Source organism: Patiria miniata, unplaced genomic scaffold (assembly GCF_015706575.1).
Source record: "Patiria miniata isolate m_02_andy unplaced genomic scaffold, ASM1570657v1 HiC_scaffold_7, whole genome shotgun sequence".
Classification (NCBI taxonomy): domain Eukaryota; kingdom Metazoa; phylum Echinodermata; class Asteroidea; order Valvatida; family Asterinidae; genus Patiria; species Patiria miniata.
This window is the reverse complement of record NW_024037074.1, coordinates 34,192,344-34,215,505: the sequence shown is the minus strand read 5'-3', so window position 1 is coordinate 34,215,505 and position 23,162 is coordinate 34,192,344. Positions and strand designations below refer to the sequence as shown.

Here is a 23,162-nt window from a genome sequence, read left to right as displayed (position 1 = left end):
CGCTTTCTACATGATCTCCATTTCCATACAAACCATCAAATTGTAATTGCTTTTCACTGACCCGCACTGTTGCAGCACCCACTGAAGTTTGTGGGTGGAGATGATACATTTAAAGGCAATTTCAGAAATTCTGGTGTTCCCATTTTTTTTTATCACCTTCGAATAATGTCATAACAATTTGTTTGATAAATCACTCTGATGATTCAAATTGAAACTTCAGTTCTGAAACCTTACCCCCAATTAAGGCAATTTATAGACTGTTATTATGTTATTATTACAAGTTAGGCATACATGCAGGTGCACTGCTATTTCTAAACTTCTATCGTTAGACTTTGGTCTTCAGCCTACAACCCAATGTTTTCTCTGTAAAGTTTTCTGTGCAGTTCCCCACATTGGGCTTTTGCTACATACTGCAAATGTCAATAGATGTCTCCTATTGATATGCTAATTGCGTGTGGTTTTGGGTAAATATTCAACTTGGCCTGGTGACCTATGTCAAAGAAGCAATTGGGAATGTGGCATATTCAGTTTATAGCCCCTCCCTGTGCAACATACGTGTATGTCATGTTTCCATTCAATGTCATCAATTCAAAGAGAATTCACTTTTGTTTGATAGGACGCGAGAAGCCACTAGCGTCAAACTCTGCATAAATTCTGAGAAGAACAAATCTGTCAAAATTTCACTTCATGTGAAGCTATTGAGTGTACAATTAAATTATCACAAGAACATTTTAAAATTAAAAGTCACAACTTTTGCCTCGTCTGACTTGCATTACTTACAAGTGCAAATAAGTCAATTTTTTCAGATAGGTTTTTCTATAAAATGCTTTTCAGAGAGAAATTTAATACTTTTTCCAAATGGTATTTACATTTTTGTGTGTAAATACATCCAACCAGGGCAAAATCACATGAAGCTAACAAGCATTGTAATTAATTGCTGAGCACATATATTATTTGTTTAGCAAAAAGTGGTTACCAGCCAAACTGCCTTACATTATATATTGCCTGTGACTGGTTCCCAGCCGATTTAAGCTCATATTATAAATACATGTATGCAAATAAATAAACAAAATTCTGCTTAAAGCTTCGTGAAATATGGCCCAGGCCACTGACCACCATGTGCACTCCATTAAAGACCGGAATATGCTGCAAATTAATAATATAAACCCATGGCATTGGAATGCCTTGAGGCCAGAAGCCACGCAGTAATTAAACAGGGATAAGGGAACTGTCGCTGATCAAATTAATATCACAGATGAGGAAGAACGTGGAAAGATGTGCCGCTTGGCATCTGTGAGAAAGCTTAAGGAATTTTTCGCATACAGATTCTTTTTTTTTGGCAAAGTACCGCCACAGAATAACAAGTCTGTTGAAAGTGTATCTAGGAGTTAGTCTGTTCGAGGGCAAATATCAAATGAGTTATATCATCAGGGTTTTTCAAATCCTTTTTTTTTTTTAACATTTTTTTTTTAAAGACATGAGTTTTTTTAGATAGTCGTTTTTCAAACTACAAATGGAATGCTATTGGTCAAGCCAAATCTGAATTGGAAAATATATTTACTTTCTTCTTGCGATCATTTTTTTTTCTCAATTCAAGGTGTTTTTTTTGGTGTAATTTACTAACATGAGATACATTTAAGATGCAAACAAGCACAGTTTTAAATGTACTGCAATTTACCATGGATTAAGGCAAGTTAATTTGCACACTTTTTTTAACAGTTTGTCCAAAAATGATCGCCTATGGCTAAAACCTTTGATCGTTGTTCTTCTCTTTATTAACTTACTAAATTTGTTCACACACATTTTTCGGATTGCTTTGCCAATGTTACTTTCTGGACATGGGAATTATTTTTAAAATTTACCGCTCAAGTTTCGTATTTGTGGAAAAAAACACAACATACAGTGTATAAAGTATACATATCGTGTGTTGTTAAATAGGTTGGAATCAAAATGTCCGGTATGTAGAGTACATACACCAGACATTTTAAAATCCAAGACTTTTTTTCAGCAATGTGCATGTCTATCTAATTCCCTGCACCTTTACTTTTTGTATTCCTCGAATGCACACAACAGATACGCGGCGTTACTCAACAAATAACAGTTTTCATGGTTGAGCAACGTTTTCAATATATCCCTGCCAATCCACACTGTGCATTACGTACATATCCAGCGTCTATGCATTGTGTCCCAAAAAGACTGCAAGAATAGTGACAGAGATTTAAGAAGCTTTGAGAACCAGGAGGCAAATCTTTATCTCCTCATAGAATAGAGATTCATCAAGCATGTATGGGGAGCTCCCTTGTGTATTGTGTTTCGTAGTTTCACAGTTTAGTGTGCAATTTGTAGGGGCTCATACTTTTCAATGATGGCCTGAAGTTCTGTAGTCGTTGATTCAGGCATTATGTCTGCATGAGCCAACTTCAAGCTACAGAAACATTACTTGCCAACCAGCGTGGGTTTTATGAAGCAGAACTATGCATTGTGTCCATGATAAATGAAGCTGTTGATTTTTTTATTTTCTTCTATGTGTGTACAATAAATTGTGGCCACTTTCATGGAGTGTATCCAAAGTTGGTTTTGAGCTGCAGACAACTACATGTATGTGTTACATACCAAGCAAGTTTTTTATATTTTTTTATTATCATCATTTATTTCTGGTAATGAAACCAATGATTTTCTCAAAAGCGCCTTGGGTACTGTGTTAGCCCAACAAGTGCTAGTGAAGGGCTCTTGAGCTTCAATAGTGTGTTGTTCACCAATTTACATGTTCAGTTCTTGAGATAATTGCGAGGGCTTGTTCCAGGCCCTTCCATTATCATTTTTTTTTTTTTTAAAGTTTAAACAAATCTTCTGGTAATAAAACCAAGGATTCCTCAAAAGTTCCCTAAACACTTTAGCTCGAAAGCCTGAATAAACCAGTCGAGAGGAGACAATGAGAAGAAATTACAGTTTTAGTGATGGGAGGAAAACCCCAGAAGAATATTCTTGGGAAAACCCACGGAATCATGTAGGGACAGAAAACCCAATCCACATATTGGCCCAGGCGGGATTCGAACCCTTGTCACAGTAGTGGAAGGCGAGGAAAGTACCGCTACGCCAACCTGACTCCACATTTCTTTTATAATGAACACACATACATAGCTTCCTTTACAGAAACTGGTAGACATGTAAAACACATCAAAGTATAAGAAAGGGGTAGATGCTAATGAAAGTGATATGTTGAGATCTAAAATATGCAGATTTTTTTTTTAATTGCCGAGTGAATACTTGCCATGCCACAGCCCACAAAGTCAGAAGATACATGTTTGCATCAATAAATGTACACACAGATGTGTTAATCTTTTGGATTTACAACTAAATTGTGAATCTGACAATCACACCTGAGGGCCGTTATTAAAAAAAACAGATAGAGATTTCTCTGTAATACCCATCTTTGCCAATTTCTAATTTCCACTGCAAAGACCAAGCAGAGACCATGTGCATTTTACAACAGACATCAACATCAATAAAATGCAGAGATTTTGTGGGATATAACTTATTTCACAATGAACGCACTAGAACCATGATGTTTACTTGATGAATGATGAAGCACGAAGAAAAAAAAAAGCCAAACTGAAAGATAATACTTCTTCCTGAGAATGCCAGTGGTATTGGAAACAAATTCAGTGCACATTCCAATGCAGATGTTTCACTTGAGTTTGAGGTGACATAAACATTACAAATGCACAAACGGTGCAGCTCTGATGAAAAACCAGATCAAATACCAGAAATACAAACTGAAGAAGACACAGCTTGCTTCCTTTAAAAATTTATTTTTGCTGCACTGTAGGTTGTCGTTCCCAATGTAGACAGGAAGAAAATATCTCAGGAAAAAGATGCCAGCACTCTGAGCTCATGGTACTTACACACACAATTCAGCGAAATGTTATCCGCATCATTAGGCATGGAACTGAAGACCCCCTCCAGGTATGGCATCGATGCACCGACCATACACGGACATAGTGCTACACAGGAAATATTCCAGTTGTCCCCCAAAATTTACCAGAGTTGCTGGTGCTGTGCGAGGCTGAAGAGAGAATCCAGAGGGTTTTTGTCGAGCTAGCTGTGCCAAAGCTAACAAGTCAAGGGGTGAGCAGAGTCCACCACATAGGCCAGGTGCGAAGAACGGGGCTTGTATTTGCTCTTCAGCTGTAAGCTAGCTCTCTTCAGTCCTTTGGTTGACACAACACGCAGTTCATGCAATATCACAACTTTACCCTCAATCCAGCCCCAGCGAGTGAGCCAGCGATTGACAAGGCTCAACGGTTTAATCAGGCCGGCCAGCTGGAAACTAAATGATGTTACCTCAAGCGTGAATCTGTGGGAGTTTCTCAAGATTTGATTTGGGCAATGTGGGCAAGCAAGACTCACAAACAAGACTATCTTTTCAAAAATTGTGCTCTAGTTTTTTTGTTGGAGAGGATGGGTGTTGACATGTCTGATTTTTTCAATTGTGATACAGAATATATTCTTGAGGATAGAATACATTTATTCAATTTTAATCAAGCTTCAGCCTGATGTGTGAAGGCGCAGCTGGTGGGCAATGGTTGTGTACCGCCTGGATAGGCATGGGTTAACCTTTTGTACTTTTATCGCTACTAAATTAAAATCACAAAGAATCACAGTCTGAGATACTTGCAACACAAAAGTTCCGTTCGTGTGAACTAAGCCTAATTTATTTTGTATTGCAGTGGAAATCTTTCACATTTTAAATTCACCTTATCTGATTTATTTTTTGGAAAAGAGATAACATATACTTACAAATCTTGCATTTCTGCTATTTGATTTGCGAATCTGATCTTTAAATTTATAAAATCATGATAATTGTTCGTCTGTAGTGGCATATTTACCCGCAAACCTGACAGCTTGAATAGCAAAAAAAAATCAAAATATTTCATTGATTTTAATGAAATATTACACATTCATACATGCCCCAACAAGGATAAAAACAAGAATTAATGTATAAACTTTCAACATTTTCCTCAAATAAAAAAGCAAGGTTATGTACATCAAACACAATTTCAAAATCTCCAAGAAATGCATAATGATTTAGGCAGAAGAAGTCACCTGAAGCACTGGCCCTGAATTTAATTAACAAAAAGGAGGTCAATGATAATTGCCCAGGCCGAGAGTCAGTTGTGTAATAATAAGGAGGTAATCACCCTGCTGTCTGGCTGACACAGCGACTGTCAAGTGTGAAAAAAAAATTGCCCAATTGGCTATGCAGTAATTTCGACCACTCTCGACCCAAGCTGGATTTATCCAGCTTCTTTATCAATTATTCAAATCAAATTTTGGCGGGAAATGGGGCGTGAAACCCCACAGGGACAGAGGGGGAGCTAAGGACCATGGAATGAATAGAGGGAGAATGTGGGATGGTTTGTTTATCTACTGGTGTTATTTTTGTAGATAGCCCCTTCCAGGAACTAATCTCTAGGGAGGGGGAAGGGGTGTCCCTGTGAGTCACTTGTGATGCAACATCCAACATGAAATCACTAGGAACATAACACAAATGTCCTTCAGGTTCTGTTTTGTTTTCTCCTGAAAGTGAAACTCAATTTTCTTTTTAGAAATATTTAAGATCTGATTGTATTCAATCAAAATGACCTACATGTACATATATACCAAAAAGTTGTTCATAGCACAAAATTATGTTTCAATTTATCCCACGAAAATTTTTTTTTTTAAGGGATCCTGCCTTTACTTCTTCTAGCATTATATTTTAATAACATTCAATGATTTACATGTAAATGTGAAAACAGATAAAAGTGTGTGCAAAGCTCTATTCAAATAAGCTGAACTTAGATACCATTTATTTCTATGGATTTAAACAAATTGCAAAGAAATGGTCTGACAGCATTTTAATAATGCTAAAGGAGGTTTATAGATCTTTTGCACTGGAGCCATTTCAGAAGTGTGTGCAATCATTCAACAGGGAAATGCGTGAGTAGACAGGCTCTAGACCTCTTGTGCATTCATTGTAACTGAATTACAAACTACCTCAACAATGGCTGCTGAATGCAAGCTGTATATGTGTCATGGTATAACGTTAGTGTCCAACGTGTGACATTTTTCCTTACCCTGTCACCTTGGTACTTTGTAGTCTGCCACTCAAAAATCATTTATAAAGACTTCAAACATTTTTGTTTGGTTAGTAGTCTGCTATTTGTAATCACTCTGGAGGATGACTACATTAAAGAATGCATCCAAAATTATTCAATCTTATTTGATGTCAGATGTAACAGGGACAGAAAAAAAGTAGATGCCATTTTTTTTGGAATGACCCATATATATATATAAAGCACTTGTTTAGAACATGTAGAATAAAACGAAGCCCCTTTAATGTGAACAGACATGATCTTTTGCCCAGCTGTTGAAGAATTCAATAACACATTCTATTTAATAAAATGTAACATTGCATGCATGACCTGCAGAGAATGGAATTCAATTCACAGATCTGGGTTTCCGAAGATGGACTTTTCAAAACACAGCATATTTTGGAGGTTTGTGAATTTATTTATGCAGTTGTTCCAAAGCTGATGATTTTGCCGCATGAGAAAAAAGTGTTGGAATTTTAAAGTATATTTATCTAATTTCAATTTAAAAAGTGCTAAACTACATGTAAGATATTTCAAATTAAAAAGAGATTTTAAAGAGATTTTTTTTTTTCTGCCTTATGAACAATTAATATTGTTATATCGTGTTCTTGGATACTGTAATTTCATTGGTCTAGGATGGCCACGTGTCTGGACAATAAAAACGCATGCCACACACTGAGGGTGATGTCCCAATGCGTTCATTGCACACGTTGCGCGCGCGTGTGGAACCTGCCAGGGCGCTAGCTTCGCACAATGAGAACTGCAACGTCAAACGCTCAGTCTCATGTCCGGCAGGACACCAAAGCCTTCGGTTATTAAAGGTAACGTCACACAGATTTAATTTATTTCTCACACTGTAAGTTACAACCATGTATCTTTTTGAGTTATTGGCACGATATAACAAAACAATTGTTGACTGCTGTGATGTGGGATACGCCGTTTTTAACGTGCTATGCCCCCCTCGGGTGTTACAAACGTCATATCCCACATCTCAGCAGTCAACAAGTAATTATTATTTGCCCTAGTATCTGTCATATTCATCCTTTCAAACTTGTTCATGCATTCAATGTATAAGTTTGCTCCTCCATTCCTTGTTTTTTTAATAGTATATTATGGCCATGATATATTTTTCGATGGAGGGGGGGGGGGGCGGGAGGGTGTGGGGGTAAATAGTTAAAAACTGCAAATACAGCGCGGCATCCTCTGAGAAAATAAAGAGACAGCGTCTTCACATGAGGTGTTATAATGTCAGATATTCAGCTCGTCACTTAATATTTGTAGTTTTACACGGCTGGTTTGTTTTGAAGTGTATACATGTACATCTAATTGTTTATTATGGGTAGTACAGGAACCGGGCACCCTATAGAAATTACACACGGATACCCGGGTACCCGTAAAAGAAACCCAACCCCAAAATTCAAATCCTAGAAGTCGTCTAACGGTGTAAAACTACAATTTCAAAATCTGTTTTGGTTGTCCGTGTAGCCTGGTTTTCATTCTTAAATTCCCCACAAATGGCATTCAAAACCTTTCTTTTTCATTGTCTGAGAAGTAACTAAGTAATTTGTTAAGTTGGTTACCGATACCTGATCCCATAATCTGGAACCGGTTCCTAACATCAACGGTCGGGTACCCGGTTCCTATGCACACCCGTACATCTAAGATCAGAAGAACATGGGTAAGCATACACGTGTGTGTTTTCAAAGTTTACATGCATATACAGCCTGTCTCCAAAAAAATGGTACAATCGAAAATGATTTTTTTTTCAATATTAAATCTCAACATAAGTAAGTCGTTTTGAGCATCACATTAAAGAAAAAAGACCAGGCTTTCCAATACTTTTTGTTTCATCTCATTTGCTTTTGTCAATCCAGAGATAACTCCAGTTTACTGCGGAACACAAAAATCGAGTTTGTTTCTTTTGCCAAGTTGCAATCTTTTGTGAGCTTCAAGACAGCATGGCACAGTACTCGAAACAACTCTGCCCATGCATAAAAGTGGCACAAAATTGATTTTGGTGTATCGCACTAAATTGATTATATCTCTGAATTGACAAAAGCAAATAAGATCAAACAAACACTATTGGAAAGCCCAGTCTTTGTTCTTTAATATTAGAAATTAGTTCTTTATTATTTTGAAATTTCATATTTAACCAACTGTTTTTCTGATTGTACCATTTTTTTTGAGACAGGCTGTACAGTGTGGAAAGCCCTCTGAAAGCATATGTGTCTCTTTGCAAGTACAGTAGAACTTTGCTATAATAAACGCAATGGGTCCATGAAAGACTGTTTGGTATACTGGAAGTTCACTATCGTGAATTTGTTGGTATAGTTGTTCTAATAGCAATGTCCTACAGTCGACTCTCGTTAATACAAACTCAGCCGGACTTAGCCAAAATGTTTGTATATCAGAATTTTGTATTTTGTAAGTGGAGTGCTGGTCCCATTCATTGTGCACATAATATGCACAGTCAGAATTAAGGCTTTATGTTTGCTATAAGCAGAATTTGTATTAACAGAATTTGTATTAACGAGAGTCCACTGTACTGTGCCAGCAAACCTTTTGGGGACGAAAGGTGAGTGATGGCCACATGCATTTGGTTGCAATGACATGAAATACACTGTGGACATTTTAATATAAATACCAATCATCCACATTTTCAGGATGTTTAAAATGAACCTGTTTAATTTCCAGCAGTGTGGATGTTAAACCTCACAAACAAAAATATAGCATTAGATTTTGTCAACATGGTACAAACATAATGCCTTCATTTTATAGTTGCATTATCATCTTTCAGTGATGGTCTTTCAACATACAATTGAGGCTTCTTCAAATAAAGAATGCCAGACAAAATTATTTCCGAATATACAACTTTTCTCAGGTATCCAAGGTGTAATTCTTCCCTCTTTCTTTTTAGAGAAAGTCAGAAAATTTGGTCTTACCTTTATCTCTAGCACACCCTCATCTGGGTCGTCCTGGCTCTCGATGCTTTCATCCAATCTTGGGGAGTTGCCAAGTGAGGATGGAGGTGGTAATGATGGAAGAGCCGGGGGAGACTCATCCCCATCCTCATCCAACTTCAGTGGGCTAGAGCTTGGAGTGGAGGTCCGTGGCGGAGAGGATTCTGGTAGGGGAGGCGGTCCACTTGATGGAAGGGGAGCAACATCCTTCTGGCATTCACATATTGGCGACTTTGCATTTTGGGCATTGCTTGGTGCTTGTGCAGTTCTCCTTACATTCAGTTCCGAGTTTAGGGATTTTGACTGGTCGTTCCCTAGCACTGGACTTGTTAAAGCTGACGAAACATTCAGCATCCCTTGCCTTAATGTTGACTTGCCTGCAGGAGCAAGTGCAGACATCCTGGGCTCTGGCTGGGGTTTAGGACCAATGTGTGGTGGGTTCAGCCTCGCAACTGGTTTTGGCGCCGGCTTTGAATCAACTCTAATGCCTGGTTGGAGGAGTTGACTCGGTTTTGCACCTGTATCATCAGCTTTTTGTTCTGAACCAGACACTTCTTTGTCCCACGGGAACGTTTTCATCGTCAACTTTGTGCGTGAAGGCCCTGCTGTCCCTTGACTGTTAGCTTTGGTTGACAGGAGGACAGGCATTGACTTGGGGCTGATGGCTGACGTACCAATTTTTGGCAGGCTTCCCTGAGTTGGACTGGTCATTGTTGCAGACCCTGAGAGCTTCTTAGGGACAGACAGACCCTTCAGCTTGGAAGCTCCGACCGGTTTTGGGCCGACGCTATCCAATATAGATGGCTTCTTTGGAAACTGGCTTGCTCTCAAGGGGGGAACCACCAGGTTTTTACTCTTTTCGGGAGATTGGAGAGACAATGGCTTGGAGAGGTAGGAGGTAGGCATGGATTTTTCAGTGTTTGCGAGACTGTCTTCCTTGTTAGTAGTGTCTTCAACAGGCAGTGGATCTTGTACAGGAGATGTGGCATCATCTCTTTCAGAGTTGAAATCAAGACTGGCAGCTGAGAGTTGAATCTTTGTTGTTTTTGTGGATGATTCATCAGTCGTAACAGGAAGCTCATCCAGACTATTCTTTTCTAGTTCAAAATCTCCGGGTGAAAGCTTTACCTTTGAAGACCTTGCCTTTGGAACAGGGCGATTTTCTTTTAGTTTGGAAGTCTTAATGTCTGCAGTAGGTTCCGAGTTGGATGGCAATCGATTTAATGACGGTATAGCTGCCACTTCCTGAAGATGTTTTGGTGCAATCAACTCCTCAACAGGGTCAATAGAGGCACTTGGAGGACTCTCTGATCTTTTTGGTGTAGAGCTCCTAGGATTGGATGCACCTCCTGGTGATTGATGAGATGTCTTTTCCAGAGGGCTGCTCATCAGGACAGGTGAGGGTGGGTTTGCAAGGCCTTCATCATGACCTGTACTTTCTGGAACAAATTCCTCTGGATGAAGATCACTGTACAGCTCATCAGACTGCTGACCAGTTGGAGGTGGGCTATTTGGGAGAGGAGGAGGGCTTCCTGGAAGAGGAGGTGGAACTTCATTGTCATCAGTAGCATCTCCACTATCATCACGTACCCTGTCTTCATGTTTGGCAAATTTATCATCATTGCCAGAACTACTGTCCTGTGATGATTTCAGATTCCGACCAACTGGTGTAAAAGAAGGGCTCTTTCTTTGCTCTGCCACCTGTGGGTCTTTTGAAGCTTCGCCATCCGTCTCAAATAGAGCAACAGGGGACTTGGGGGATCCTGATGGGGCACGACGTTTGAGCACAGAGCCAAACATGGAGGCTCTCTCCTTAACACTAGTCGGTGTTGTTGGCTCCTTGTCTTCATCCAGTGTACTGAGAAGATTCGGAGAAATGGAAGCCTTTGAAGTTGGTGAAACTGAAGTGTCAGGAGAACCCAGCTTAATTTCACTGGGTCGCTTGACAGGCTCTTTTACCACGTCAACTGGTTTGGAAGGTTCAACTGGTGAGGCACTCTGAACAACTTCAGTTATGATTGGGTTAGGCACTTTTTCAAACAGTAGGTCTCTGCTGGTTTTAATAGTCCCAGTTGGAGAAGGGGAAGGAGAGTTTCCGGCACTGGGACACTTTGAGATCTGTTCAGGGGATTCGTGACCATCTGGTGGCAACCTTGGTGATGTAGGAGTCACTGTGTCACTACCAGAAGAGTCTGACTTGTCCAACTTGTGAAGGCGGTGGGATGTAAGGTTTTCTGGTTTCACTTCCGGTTCAGCATCTTGGGCAAAAGAATGTGGCTTCTTGTTTTCCACACCAGTGGCAACTTTGGGCTGTAGAGAGGTTTTAGGTTTGGCACTTGCTATGTCTGATTTTTCTGAGGCTTTAGTGTCTGAGTTGTCTCTTCTGAGTCCATTCATGCGAACATGACTGGGAATGATTTCGTCATCACTGGAATCTTGATCAAAATTGAATGATGCTGGGTTGGCCTTGATGACTTTCCTGCCCTTGATGGCACTGTCATCCAGAGACTGTGCCCTCTGGAACAATCGCAACTGCGTAGTGTTGTTTGAATTGCTGTTGGTGGTGTTTAGGTTCGAGAAGGTCTCCGGGAAAGGTGTCATAGGTGTGTCAGAAGGTAGAGGTGAAACAGCTTGGAAGTCGTCCTCTGACAATTGGTCAGAGGCATCGCTTAGATTCAGAGATGATGAGGATTCACTGACTGTTCTCTCAATCTGACCGTTCTCTGAAATGATGGGTTGGTACTCCTTGTCAGGGGAAGAGCAGGAGCTCAGCGAATCATCTCCAAATCCTGTTGGTGGTCTCATAAAAAAAGAGGATGCCTTCTCCGGGGATCCAGGACTTGGAACTTGAAGGACGCTCTCGGCAGACATTTCCTCTGTGTGTTCCACAATCAATTCCATGCTGTTGTCTGACAAGTCTTCAGAATTGTCCATGACAGATGCAAAAATGTCTTCGACGGCAGAACTCAATTCCCGGGAGCTATCCTGAGAGTTATCTACTGGTTTTGATTCCCAATCAGCAGATTCAGATTGATTCATTTTGAGTTGGTCATCTTGCCGACTGGACAAGGCAGGAGTAGCAGACTTCTCAGACTTGACTGGAGTTGTCAGAGGGCTTGGTAATTTCAAGGGTAGAGAGAGTGGGCGGAGTTGGGATGCAGACCCAGGACCCAATTTCAGAGAGGTCACTCTCAGACTATCAGACTCTTTGCCCTTTGCAATGGGAAGTGTTGACAGGGTCTTGGGTTTCGCCAGGAGAGGCAGGCCTTGACTACCTTTGACCACTGGCTCTGTGGAGGCCCTTTTGGGTAAAAACATGGATCGGGTCAGGTTTGACTGAATCTGGCTGGCCTCGCTAAAATGCCCATCTGCACTGTCCTCATCCTTATTGTGAGAGGTGATGGGAACAGACGGAGGCATATTGTGGGAAAATTCCAGGATGAACTCCTTGGGAGGACTGGTGGATGGTAATGGAGGAGGGATGGCATTCTCGTCATCTGTATCCAGGGTCTTTGCTTCTGGCCTGCTGTCATCTTCATCATCACTGTCACGGACTTCACAGCTTGCTACAGAGTCCCTCATCAGAGGAGGTGGGGTGAAGACAGGAGTGTCGTTTCTCATGACAATCTCCTCCTCGACAACCTCTGAGAGCCGATGGTTCCTAAGATGATTTTGCCCAGCATCTGTTTCATCATAGGAGGTAAACGTCGGCAAGTTGGGCATGTCTGGAAGTGTGCACATCTTTCCAACACCACCTGCAGCCTCCTCATTCTCATTCATCTCCACCACATCCTCTTCATCGGACAATATCAGATCATCAATGTCCGTGACTGGAGGATCACTGGTATCCATGGCATCTTGTTCTTCAAATCCCCCAACATTACCACCAAGACGATGGTTGTCAATCTGTTGTTGGCTAACTGGGTTTTCTTCGCTGTGGTTTACAGCAACCGTAATCTGGTCTTCAGTTTTTTTCTGTGCAGCACCCTGTTGAGAGTCTCTCTGTGGTTTTGGCAGGGGAATTGAATACCTGTGCCTCCCGATGATCGGTTCAACGTCATCTTCTTCATCAGTTAATTCAGTATCCAGCATCAGTAGATCACCCAGGTCCTCATCCTCCTCCTCATCCTCCTCATTTGTGTCAGATGAATCCTCGTCTGGATACATAGAATGGTTCTCATTGGCCAAACAGATTTTCTTTGAGGCTTGTGGAGAGTCTGGTTCTTGATCTGCATCAGTGGCTTTCACTTCTTTTTTGGCAGGTGACTCGTCTGGAACCCTGTCTCTGTGGTTATCTAGCTGCTCAGCCATACTCTCTTCTGCGGCATCATTAGCATTTCCGTTGGTTTTCTTTGTGAGGGAGTTGTTTGTACAGGACTCTATGGTGTTCCACAATTCTTGTGTCCTGTACTCCAAGGTGATGCCATTTCGCTTCTCGGCATCTGTGGTGTTTATGAGTCTGGTCGCATTCAGCAGGATGGCATTGGGTTCGCTTTGCTCAATACGCTCCCAGTATTGGTTCTCAGTCAGAGCAACCTCAGTTGTTTGCAAATTCTCATAAATGCCTTCGGTCATCTTTTCCGAGATGGAAGTTGGATTTTCCAGCGGAGGATCCTTCATGTCCCTGGCAACAACAATCTGAATATTCAGGGGCAACTCTGAGAGAAGTTTGACCGTTTCGGCATAGGTCATGACTTCCAATATGCTCTCCTCTATGGCAAGAATGGCATCGCTGATGCATATTCCCCGTCGGCCTCCCGTCGCTCGCTCTGCTGCTCCACCTGGAGTGACATTCTTCACAGAGACCCCCTGGATGATGCTGTTGGGCCCTTTAGTGTGTTGGATGTTTAAACCCATGCCTAGTCTTTCCCCAGGGCTGCGGCATATCTGTAGGATGTCAATCTGTTTTCCTGGGGCCAATTCCTGGAAAGTATCTTTACCCTGGTCCCTGTTTTCTTTGTTCCCCTCGTCTTCCTTTTCCTCACTGACATCGCTGTTCTGGCAGGAATGAAGGTAGGCCTCGTACTCGTTGGCTAGGTCCGACCCGACCCTACCTTTCCGTCTGGAATTGCCAGGTCGTCGGCCGGGCCTGCCTACGGCTCGGATGGGTGACAAGTCTGAGGCGGAGTCTAATTCCCTCTCCATGCTGCTGTTCAATTCACTCTCAGAGCCTGATTTGTAGGACTGGCTGTCCATGAGAGACATGGATGATGATGACATGGACGATGACAAGGATGACGATTTCTCGTTTTTCAGGTCCCGTCTCGGCCCCATAAAGTTCATGCTTTGCATGGTTGCCATGGCGAGTTCGCTGACTGTCGGGGACTGGAGACTACCACTGGCGGGCGGGGCTTGGTGAGATGAAGACGCTGTGGTGCTCTGTATGACTGGCTCCACGTGGTCGGCAGTGATTGGTGCTGATTTGTCAATGGCATATTCTTCATTCTGTTATACAACAAAAAGCAAAGACAAAGAAATTGAACAAGTTAAAATAAAACACCTCATTTTTACGACCATTTTTAGAAGTCTCACATTTCCGGCCAGAACAGATGTCAAGTCCACATAAGACCTCACGAGTCTCAAATGATCTGTGATTAAAGTCCTTCCTTTGTCTATGTTCATCCCTTGCTATTTATGACTTAAATTGTGATTTGACTTTCCAGTGATTTTTGATGGACTCGACTATAACTAAGGCTCCAGTTGATACAATTTCTCACCATATCGTCAGGTGCATCACAAAGTGATAGATCATCTATGGACTTTGTGTGATGTGACTGTCGATATTTATATGTGAATTGAGACGTTAAAGCTTATCTTGAATATCACAGAAATTTGCCAGTGAAGAAAAAAAATGCCTTTTAGGCCAAAAAAAAAATTAGTCGGTCTCTGGTCAGCGCGCGCGTCGATTTTAATCATGCGCGTCGATCTTTTTTTTTTCCAAAATGTTCCGCGGTAGCTCCAACAGCGCCCTCTATTTCCGCACCTCCTCAATTTTGTTTACCAAAGAGCACCAAGGAATGGGAAATTGCACCAAGGCAAATGATCGAAAGCACCAAGGCAAATTATGGAGGGCACCAATGTACATGAGGACACCAAAAAAGCAAAATAGTACCCACCTTGTCTGTACAATCCAAGCTTGAAGAAAAAAAAAAAAAAAGCAAAAAAAAAAAAAAGCCGCGTGGCCGCGTCAATTCTGGAACTTTGGTCTGACCAGAGACCGAATATTTTTTTTTTTTTGGCCTTATATCTCTTTTCAGACTTGCCATTCATGGTCCAAGTATTTAAAAGACACTTCTTTGTACATGTATTTGTACACAGTACATCACCAAGATATTTGATCTCAAATGCACACCACATGCATACAAACAATAAAGTTGTTAAATTGAAATACAACTATACATGTACATTGTACAAAGCAAAAGACAGCAGCAAAAAAAAAATGAGGGGAAATGCTGAGGCCGTCAACCTGACAATTACACTTCAAAATTATTTAACAATGCAATTTGTCAGCTTCTGGGAAGTATACACACAATTAGGGGAAGCAGACAATTTTAGGTATTGTGTCTCAGTTAAGAAAGAAAAATGGAGACTGAAATCCACAGGAAAGTAGTCAGAAACACCCATTGGGGGTTACACCACGAAATGCGGTGACGTTAGTTTGCAGTTGCTTGGCCGAACAGCGGTTATGACTGGACGTCATAAAGGGAGATTGGGAATAAATGACAGCTGGTCCAGATTTCCAACAATATTGGCTCTGGTCTCAAGCAATCCACTTCAAAATAGGAATGGTGTCAACGACACCGGGGAAAAATGAAGCAGACTGGCAAGGCTGGGTGGAGGGTCTGGAATGGCTAACTTTTGAAATTTGAGCCACATTGCTTGGACCTCAGAGGGGGTGCTTTGTTATTTCAATTTAGAAATAATGAAGACGCAACAGGCTTACTCATGCCTGTCCACTGCTGTCTAACTCCACCTGAACACATAAGGTATATAGGAACCTTTTATTAAAGAATGGTACATTTATGGAACCAACAGAAAATAGTATTTTTGTGACAACCAATAGCAAAGCGGGCAACTGAACTTGAAGGGAAGGTATTGAAAAAAAGGTGTGGACAGGTACTCTTAGGCCAAAAAAAAAAGTCTCTGGTTTCTGGTATGGAGCTTGCCCAAAAAGTGGTGCGGCGACGCGGCTTTTTTTTTTTTTACCTGATTTTTTTGCTTTAAATGTCGGCTGATGACTGCAAATGGTGCCCGACTAAACTTAGTGCAAATATATGGGAGTCCAGAGAGGCCACATAAAGCTTATTCTCGACCATAACCCAATCTAAAAACACGTTAAAATTGTGCAGCAGCAGGATTCCAGTCAAACCAGTGAGTTTGGCGGTTTTGAGACATCATCTTTCACTGAAAAAAAAAAACTTTTTCATTTTGCCGACGCGCATGGCTACGGCGACGCGCGCGCATACCAGAAACTGGAGACTTTTTTTTTTTTGGCCTTAACTGAAATGTGTAAACCTATTAGTATTCATTGTTGTCTTTTTGTTTGAATACCGGTATCACTGAAAGCAACTGTTACTCAATTCTACCAAAAGCGTGTGAGCATATCCAAATTGTACAAACACGGACAAACGTTAGTTGCCTTTTCATATTTATTCTTTTTAGTCAACACTAAACGAGTAACAATGAAGCAAAGATAAAAACAGATGCAAACACAGAACACATGATAAGCGACAAAGCACAGAAGTTGTAAGATAAGCCACAGAGTTTAACCAGCTGAATGGAAAGGGAAAAAGCTTTTTGAAAATTTGGCGAAGCAAGATCGAAACCCTGTACACATCAATGCACTGAAGCTGTATGCATGCAAACATACCCTTGATGCCCACCGCACACGTTTGATTCGCTGTTAGTATTAAATGCAAAGTAGAAAGAGATGGGTACAAGAGAAAAAAAATGTTAAATGATGCTAGAGATTGAAAAAAAAACACACCAACTGGAGATATCCATTTGACATTATTGGGATTTTAAAAAAGACAGAAATGATGCAGGCTTTATGTAAAAAAAAAATTCAGTTACTTGAAAAGGATGCCGTTTAAGAATGTCTAATTCAATGAACGCATCAATTAGTGCTAGACTCCTCACTCTCTGTCCAAATTCAGCAGTTTCATCTATAGCTACAACTTTTCCCCACACCGTCAATTAAATAAAAACCAAAAATATAACCCCAAAGCTATATCCCATTAATAAAAACTGGTTGACCTTGACATTTACTTATGTGAGAAGCATGAGAGCATGTGAGCATTTGATTAGACTGGCTCTTTTGTGTTTACCCAAGTCGGACAGCACCCTTTGATTTTCAAATGTATATGGATGAAAAGCCCACATGGATATTAAAGTGGACTAGTATTTAGTCTCCTTTTAGTACCTTCATTGCTCCTCTACAACAAATTGAGATATTGATATGACAACACACCAATGTCATAGGGCTGTCCCGAATACACCAAATATTCAAATACTCAATCATCAACCAAATATTTGAATAGCTTTTTGCCGGTTTGAATATTAAAAAACTACACACATTAACACACGATCGTGATGTTATTTTATTTTATTATTTTAAAGTTGCGGCGCTTTATTGTCAAGTGCCACTTTTTTTGTCGATGGTAACTTTTTTGTCGACGGCAGTTCATTGTTCACATCCATTTGGCAGGTTAAAGCCTTTACTGTTATAAAATACTGCAAAACACTCCAGTGCCTCATATCGATCACTGCACGCAAATTTTAACTGGCGCACTTTGTGCAAATTTTTACCGGCGCAGCATGCACTTGCAGCTGGCATTATTGAATATCCGAATATTCGGTCAAACGCAGTTTCGAGTAATCGAATACTAAATCACTCAAAAATGGACAGCCCTACAATGTCAACTTTGGTCCTTACATTGAATTGAGTTCTTAAAGAAACATTTCAGTGGTTACTAGTCATTTTTTGTTTGTCCTTAAAAACAAAACAGAAACCTGCCTATTCTGAATATGAATGATATAGACTAAAGCCCAGTAAAATCTCCTACTTAATATACACCATAAAAATACAACTCCTGTCAGACTGCATGTCATATCAGACTGCATGAGCACTCCTATTAAAAATCCCCTCCCAAAAACTAGCAGGGGGAAAAAAAATCATTGACCTCCTACAGGAGCATGGAGACATGGGAAAACATCTGGGGACCACTCTAGCGGGAATATGCTAGGTCTAACGCAGGAAGGAAACACACCCGATGAAGGTGATTGTTATCAAACAGACTGGGTCCCAGACTATAGCAACCTCCCCCAGACATCATACGTAAAAGTCCACCGAGCGGAACTTGCGATCATGCAACATGGGTGATATCCAGACAAGGATCACCCAAGGTCGCTTGCGTCTTATCAGGGCTGCAAAACATGGGACACGCGACTCATGTACTCTGCTGATTCCAGAGTTACTCATGTCCCTCCAAGAAGTGATAAGATTTGATGTCAGAGCCTAGTTAACTGCTGTAGGGAATATACATTCCCCCAATGGGGGATTTTCACTGCTTTCTGAACTTCTAAGACAAACATGAGATTATCCCTACTGAACAGCTCCTGCTAAACAAACCCTAGTATTTGGTGTTGACAACTTTATAGTCGTTTGGACTTCATGTCAAATAAAAAGCAAGTTTTGTGTCATGAATCACACATGGCAAAACTCAGAGCAACTAAAAGGCTTTGGACTTTTGTGAATGTGCAACTTGAATATTAAACGTGACATCAAAAATCCATTTTTTGAGTTCACTTTGGGTCACGTATAAACAAGCCCTTAGGCCAAAAAAAACCACTCCGGTTTCTGGTATGCGCGCGCGTCGCTGTAGCCATGCGCGTCGGCAAAATGAAAACATTTTTTTTTCAATGAAAGATGATATCTCAAAACCGCCAAACTCACTGGTTTGACTGGAATCTTGCTGCTGCACAATTTTAACGTGTTTTTAGATTGGGTTATGGTCAAGAATAAGCTTTATGTGGCCTCTCTGGACTCCCATATATTTGCACTAAGTTTAGTCGGGCACCATTTGCAGTCATCAGCCGACATTTCAAGCAAAAAAATCAGGTAAAAAAAAAAAAAAAAGATGCGTAGCCGCACCACTTTTTGGGCAAGCTCCATACCAGAAACCGGAGACTTTTTTTTTTGGCCTTAGCTGTCATTATAAGTACTGATAGGTTACTAAAAGATGAGTTAATACAGGCGATTCCAAATACAGTGCGCCACCAAGAGTTTCCCATGGAGAGCCCATTTTTCAAGTTCACGGTTGACAAAAACATGGCCAACCTGCTGTGATTTGAACGATTGTCAGTAGACAACCTGAGGAAATTTTTTTGATAGATCATAGCACTCTTCCGCTTCACATAAAACATCATCTTGATAGAAAGGAAAGAAATACTAAAGGTACTTAAATCATTTGCTCACAAAACTACTGACCGGACAAACAAACAATTTTAAGTGTCCTGCACTGTGGCAAATTTGTCGACTGTCTCCCATAATGCACTGCGAAAATTGGACTCTCCAAGGCAACCCCTTGTTGGCGCACTGTATTGGTAATCGCCCGTATTGATGAAACATGGAAATTAATGTGAAGAAATGACTTGCAAAATAACATGACAAAAGATGAAGTAAAGATGAGGTAGAAAAAGTCGGAAGGAAGCAAGATCTACATATAAAATGTTTGTGAAATCACACTATAGCAAATTAATTTTGATCTTTACCTTGGGCCTGGCTGGTGGCTGTGGGGGTTCCGTTTCTTCAGTTGAGGGTTCCACATCTGTGGGGAAGACCACAAAATTTGCATTGATCCACAATTAATAACCCTAACCCACCTCACTCCTCCAAAATCCTCCTGGCGGTTTTGGAGGACTCTAGAGGATTGAGGATGAATGGTGATTGAATCAAATGAGGATTCTGGAGGATTGAGGATGAATGGTGATTGAAGCACATGAGGATTTTGGAGGATTGAGGATGAATGGTGAATGAAGCACAAGAGGATTTTGGAGGATTGAGGATGAATGCATTTTGAGGCAGGACTGTCTGATGATTTTGAAGGATTTGGCGTTGGTTATCCTTCATTTAAACACGAGTGCAAAGTTTTGGGATGAGGAGGATTTTGGAGGATTGAGGATGAATGCATTTTGAGGCAGGACTGTCTGACAATTTTGAAAAATTTAGGCGGAGTTGAACAATTTTGGAGGATTTTGGAAGATTGAGGATGGTTGTAAGCAACAAGGGCCTAGGGGGTTAGGGTTAACATGTGCCAATTGTTAAGTGGATTCTGTCATGAAAAACAAATTTCGTACAGTTTTGGACACTGTTGTGGATATTCCAGCAGGAAATCTTATGTTTATCATCATTATAGTCATTAACCCTGACCCTCCTCAATCCTCCAAAATCCTCCAGGCGGTTTAAGAGGATTGAGAAGGGTTGAGGCTGAATGGCAAAAAAGTGTCGGTTGATTTTGGAGGATGCAATGTGTCGAGTTCGTTGGCTGTACTCTGCATTGTTTATGTTCAGCCATACATAATTGAGCCCTGCATTAAGATCGATATCATCCACATTGCTTCTGAATGTTATCGGCATGCCTCAAACCATTAACAGTGATTGTTGGAGGATTTCGAAGGATTGAGGCAATGGTCACCCCTCCACTGAACAAATTCAGGAAATAATGGATGGTTGTGGAGGATTGGGCTGAATCCAATTTATACATGGTGGCAATTGGAGGATTTTGCAGGATTGAGGATGGTTCCTAGCCGAAAGGGCCTAGGGGGTAGGATTAAATATAAAAACAAGATGAATTTCCTGTTTTGGGCTGAGTAACCCTAATATTTTTTGCTTGTTTCAATTATTTAATTACACAAAAACAAGGCAGGTTATGATATGTAAATGCCAAAGACAAAGTTTCATGTCAAATTTTATGGTATAAAATTACAGTAAAAACGTCACCAATTAGTGACATTGCTAAAGTAAAAAAAAAAAGGAGAGAAAGCCATTTTTCACAGGCCTGGTCAAATCTGTGAACGTTTAAGGAACTTATGTTACAGACAACCTGGTTTGACATGTGACAATGTTTCCAGTTTTAAAAACAAAAATGATTGACATTGAGTTTACCCATTGAGAGATCTTGTCGTGGGGTGCTACCTTCTGATGTTATGTCAATGTTGTTATCATCTGGTTGCCCTGACAACGCTACCATCTCCATGGCTTTCTCCATCTCTGCTTCACATTCCTAATTTCCACGAAAAAAACAAGGGAAACGGTAAAAAAGACAACCGACTAAAATTGTTGAAAAACGTTTGACAAGACATGACTGACCATCAAGCATATACCCATCCTTGTCAAATGGAAAAAAAAAAAAAAATTCTACAGGGTGTAAAAAAAAACCAATTTACACCTTTTCAGATGCAGATTTCTCGAAATTGGGGAGACATGTTGAAATTGTTTTAAAATATTCCTAAACTCAATGTACAAGATCTTGGTATATAATGATAAAGGCGTTGAAAATAAAGCCTAAATTAAGAATGGCGGCCATTAATACAAAAAAATGGTAAAAAAAATGTTTGTCCACACGTAAATCTACGAGACATGGTCAAAACAATAGCACTGCGTGCAAAACAAACTGCAAAAATGACGACCATATCTCATACACACATGTGGACAAACTGGTTTTTGACCATTTTTCTGTAAATGGCCACCGCCGTTTTCACAATATACGACCACGATCTTGTAGTTTAAGAATATCTTTTAAAAATGTCAACACGTCTCTCCAATTTCGACAAGTCTGCATCTGAATAAGTATAAAACAATTATTGGACCACCTTGTATTAAAAAAAGGAAATTCCAGACTAACATTACATATTTAACAGAAATGTGGTCATTATAAAAAACACATCATGTTTTCCTCTATTTTTGTTTATCCAATTCAGACCACATTCCATTTTTTGGGGGGGAGGGGGGGGGGGGGGTTCCACTGTCAATTAACTTCCCCCAGAACATAGGGTATGAAAACACTAAAACACTTGATCAGTACTCATGTGAATGTTGCATGGAATCCAATTTACTTTGCCTTAATAATTCACATTACGCGAGATCTTTAATTTTATCCAAGATTATGTCCGATTTGTATTACACACATTGGACACATTACAATTGTTGCCATATTGATGTTAATGCCTCACTAAAAAAAAAAAACCTCTCAAAAAAAATGGAATGCAATGATCAGATTTTTCAATGCACACCAATTGCTGACATAACTTCACAATGGTTGCATATTCAGAGAGTACAAGAAAAAAACAATTTGAATACCTGTTCATTAGGATGCCTTGCAATTTTCAGCTGAACCGGGCCGGACTGCACAGCCCCAAACACTTTGTGTGCTCTCTGTAAGTTCACATTGCGTAGATCTTCCCCATTCACCTCCAACAACTGAGAGCCACGGCTAGTGGGAAAAAAAAATTAAACATCAAAATTCAGTAAATTTCCATATAAATTAATTTTTTAACAATGATAACGATGATCACACATAACAGCTGTAGATGACATCATCTGGGATATGTGGGGAAAAAAAACAGGTGTGATTTGGCACTCTGTTGCCATAGCAACAAAGCATTCTCTTTTGTTAGTCAGGCATCGACCTGCATAAAAATATCATGTAAAATACATTAAATTCAAATTATGATCATTATTTACAGCATCAGTTCGTTACGGCAAACGTCACTATGATTACTCGCAGTAATTAACATTTCCTCCACTGTCATTTATGTATTAAACGGAATCATCTTTTCACGGCATGACACTGCTACCTAGAAGTTTGATTGAACGATCAAATAATGTCATTCATTTCCTAATTTACAGAGATTGAAGTTAATTAGGTGTTGCGTGTGGACTGGCCTGGTCTGTTTTGACTCATCATTGGGCCTCACCCAACTTCATAATCTTAAAAAAAAATACACAAATAAACAGTTTGTGTGTTTGTCTAGCACTAATTCTGTGCATTTCCGGAGATTTGAA

General features: G+C 40.3%; 1 protein-coding gene across 4 annotated transcripts in view; it reads right to left on the bottom strand.

The window, feature by feature from the left end:
• The window catches only part of LOC119746231, a 93,099-nt gene that overhangs the window by 7,396 nt on the left and 62,541 nt on the right, over positions 1-23,162 (bottom strand). For all 4 annotated transcript variants that reach the window (XM_038223050.1, XM_038223051.1, XM_038223052.1 and 1 more), the window contains 4 exons: positions 22,458-22,590; positions 21,264-21,381; positions 19,871-19,926; positions 9,080-14,542 (listed from right to left, as the gene is read on the bottom strand). In XM_038223050.1, coding sequence (XP_038078978.1) covers positions 9,080-14,542; positions 19,871-19,926; positions 21,264-21,381; positions 22,458-22,590 — 5,770 coding nt within the window. The remainder of the gene's footprint in view (positions 1-9,079; positions 14,543-19,870; positions 19,927-21,263; positions 21,382-22,457; positions 22,591-23,162) is intronic.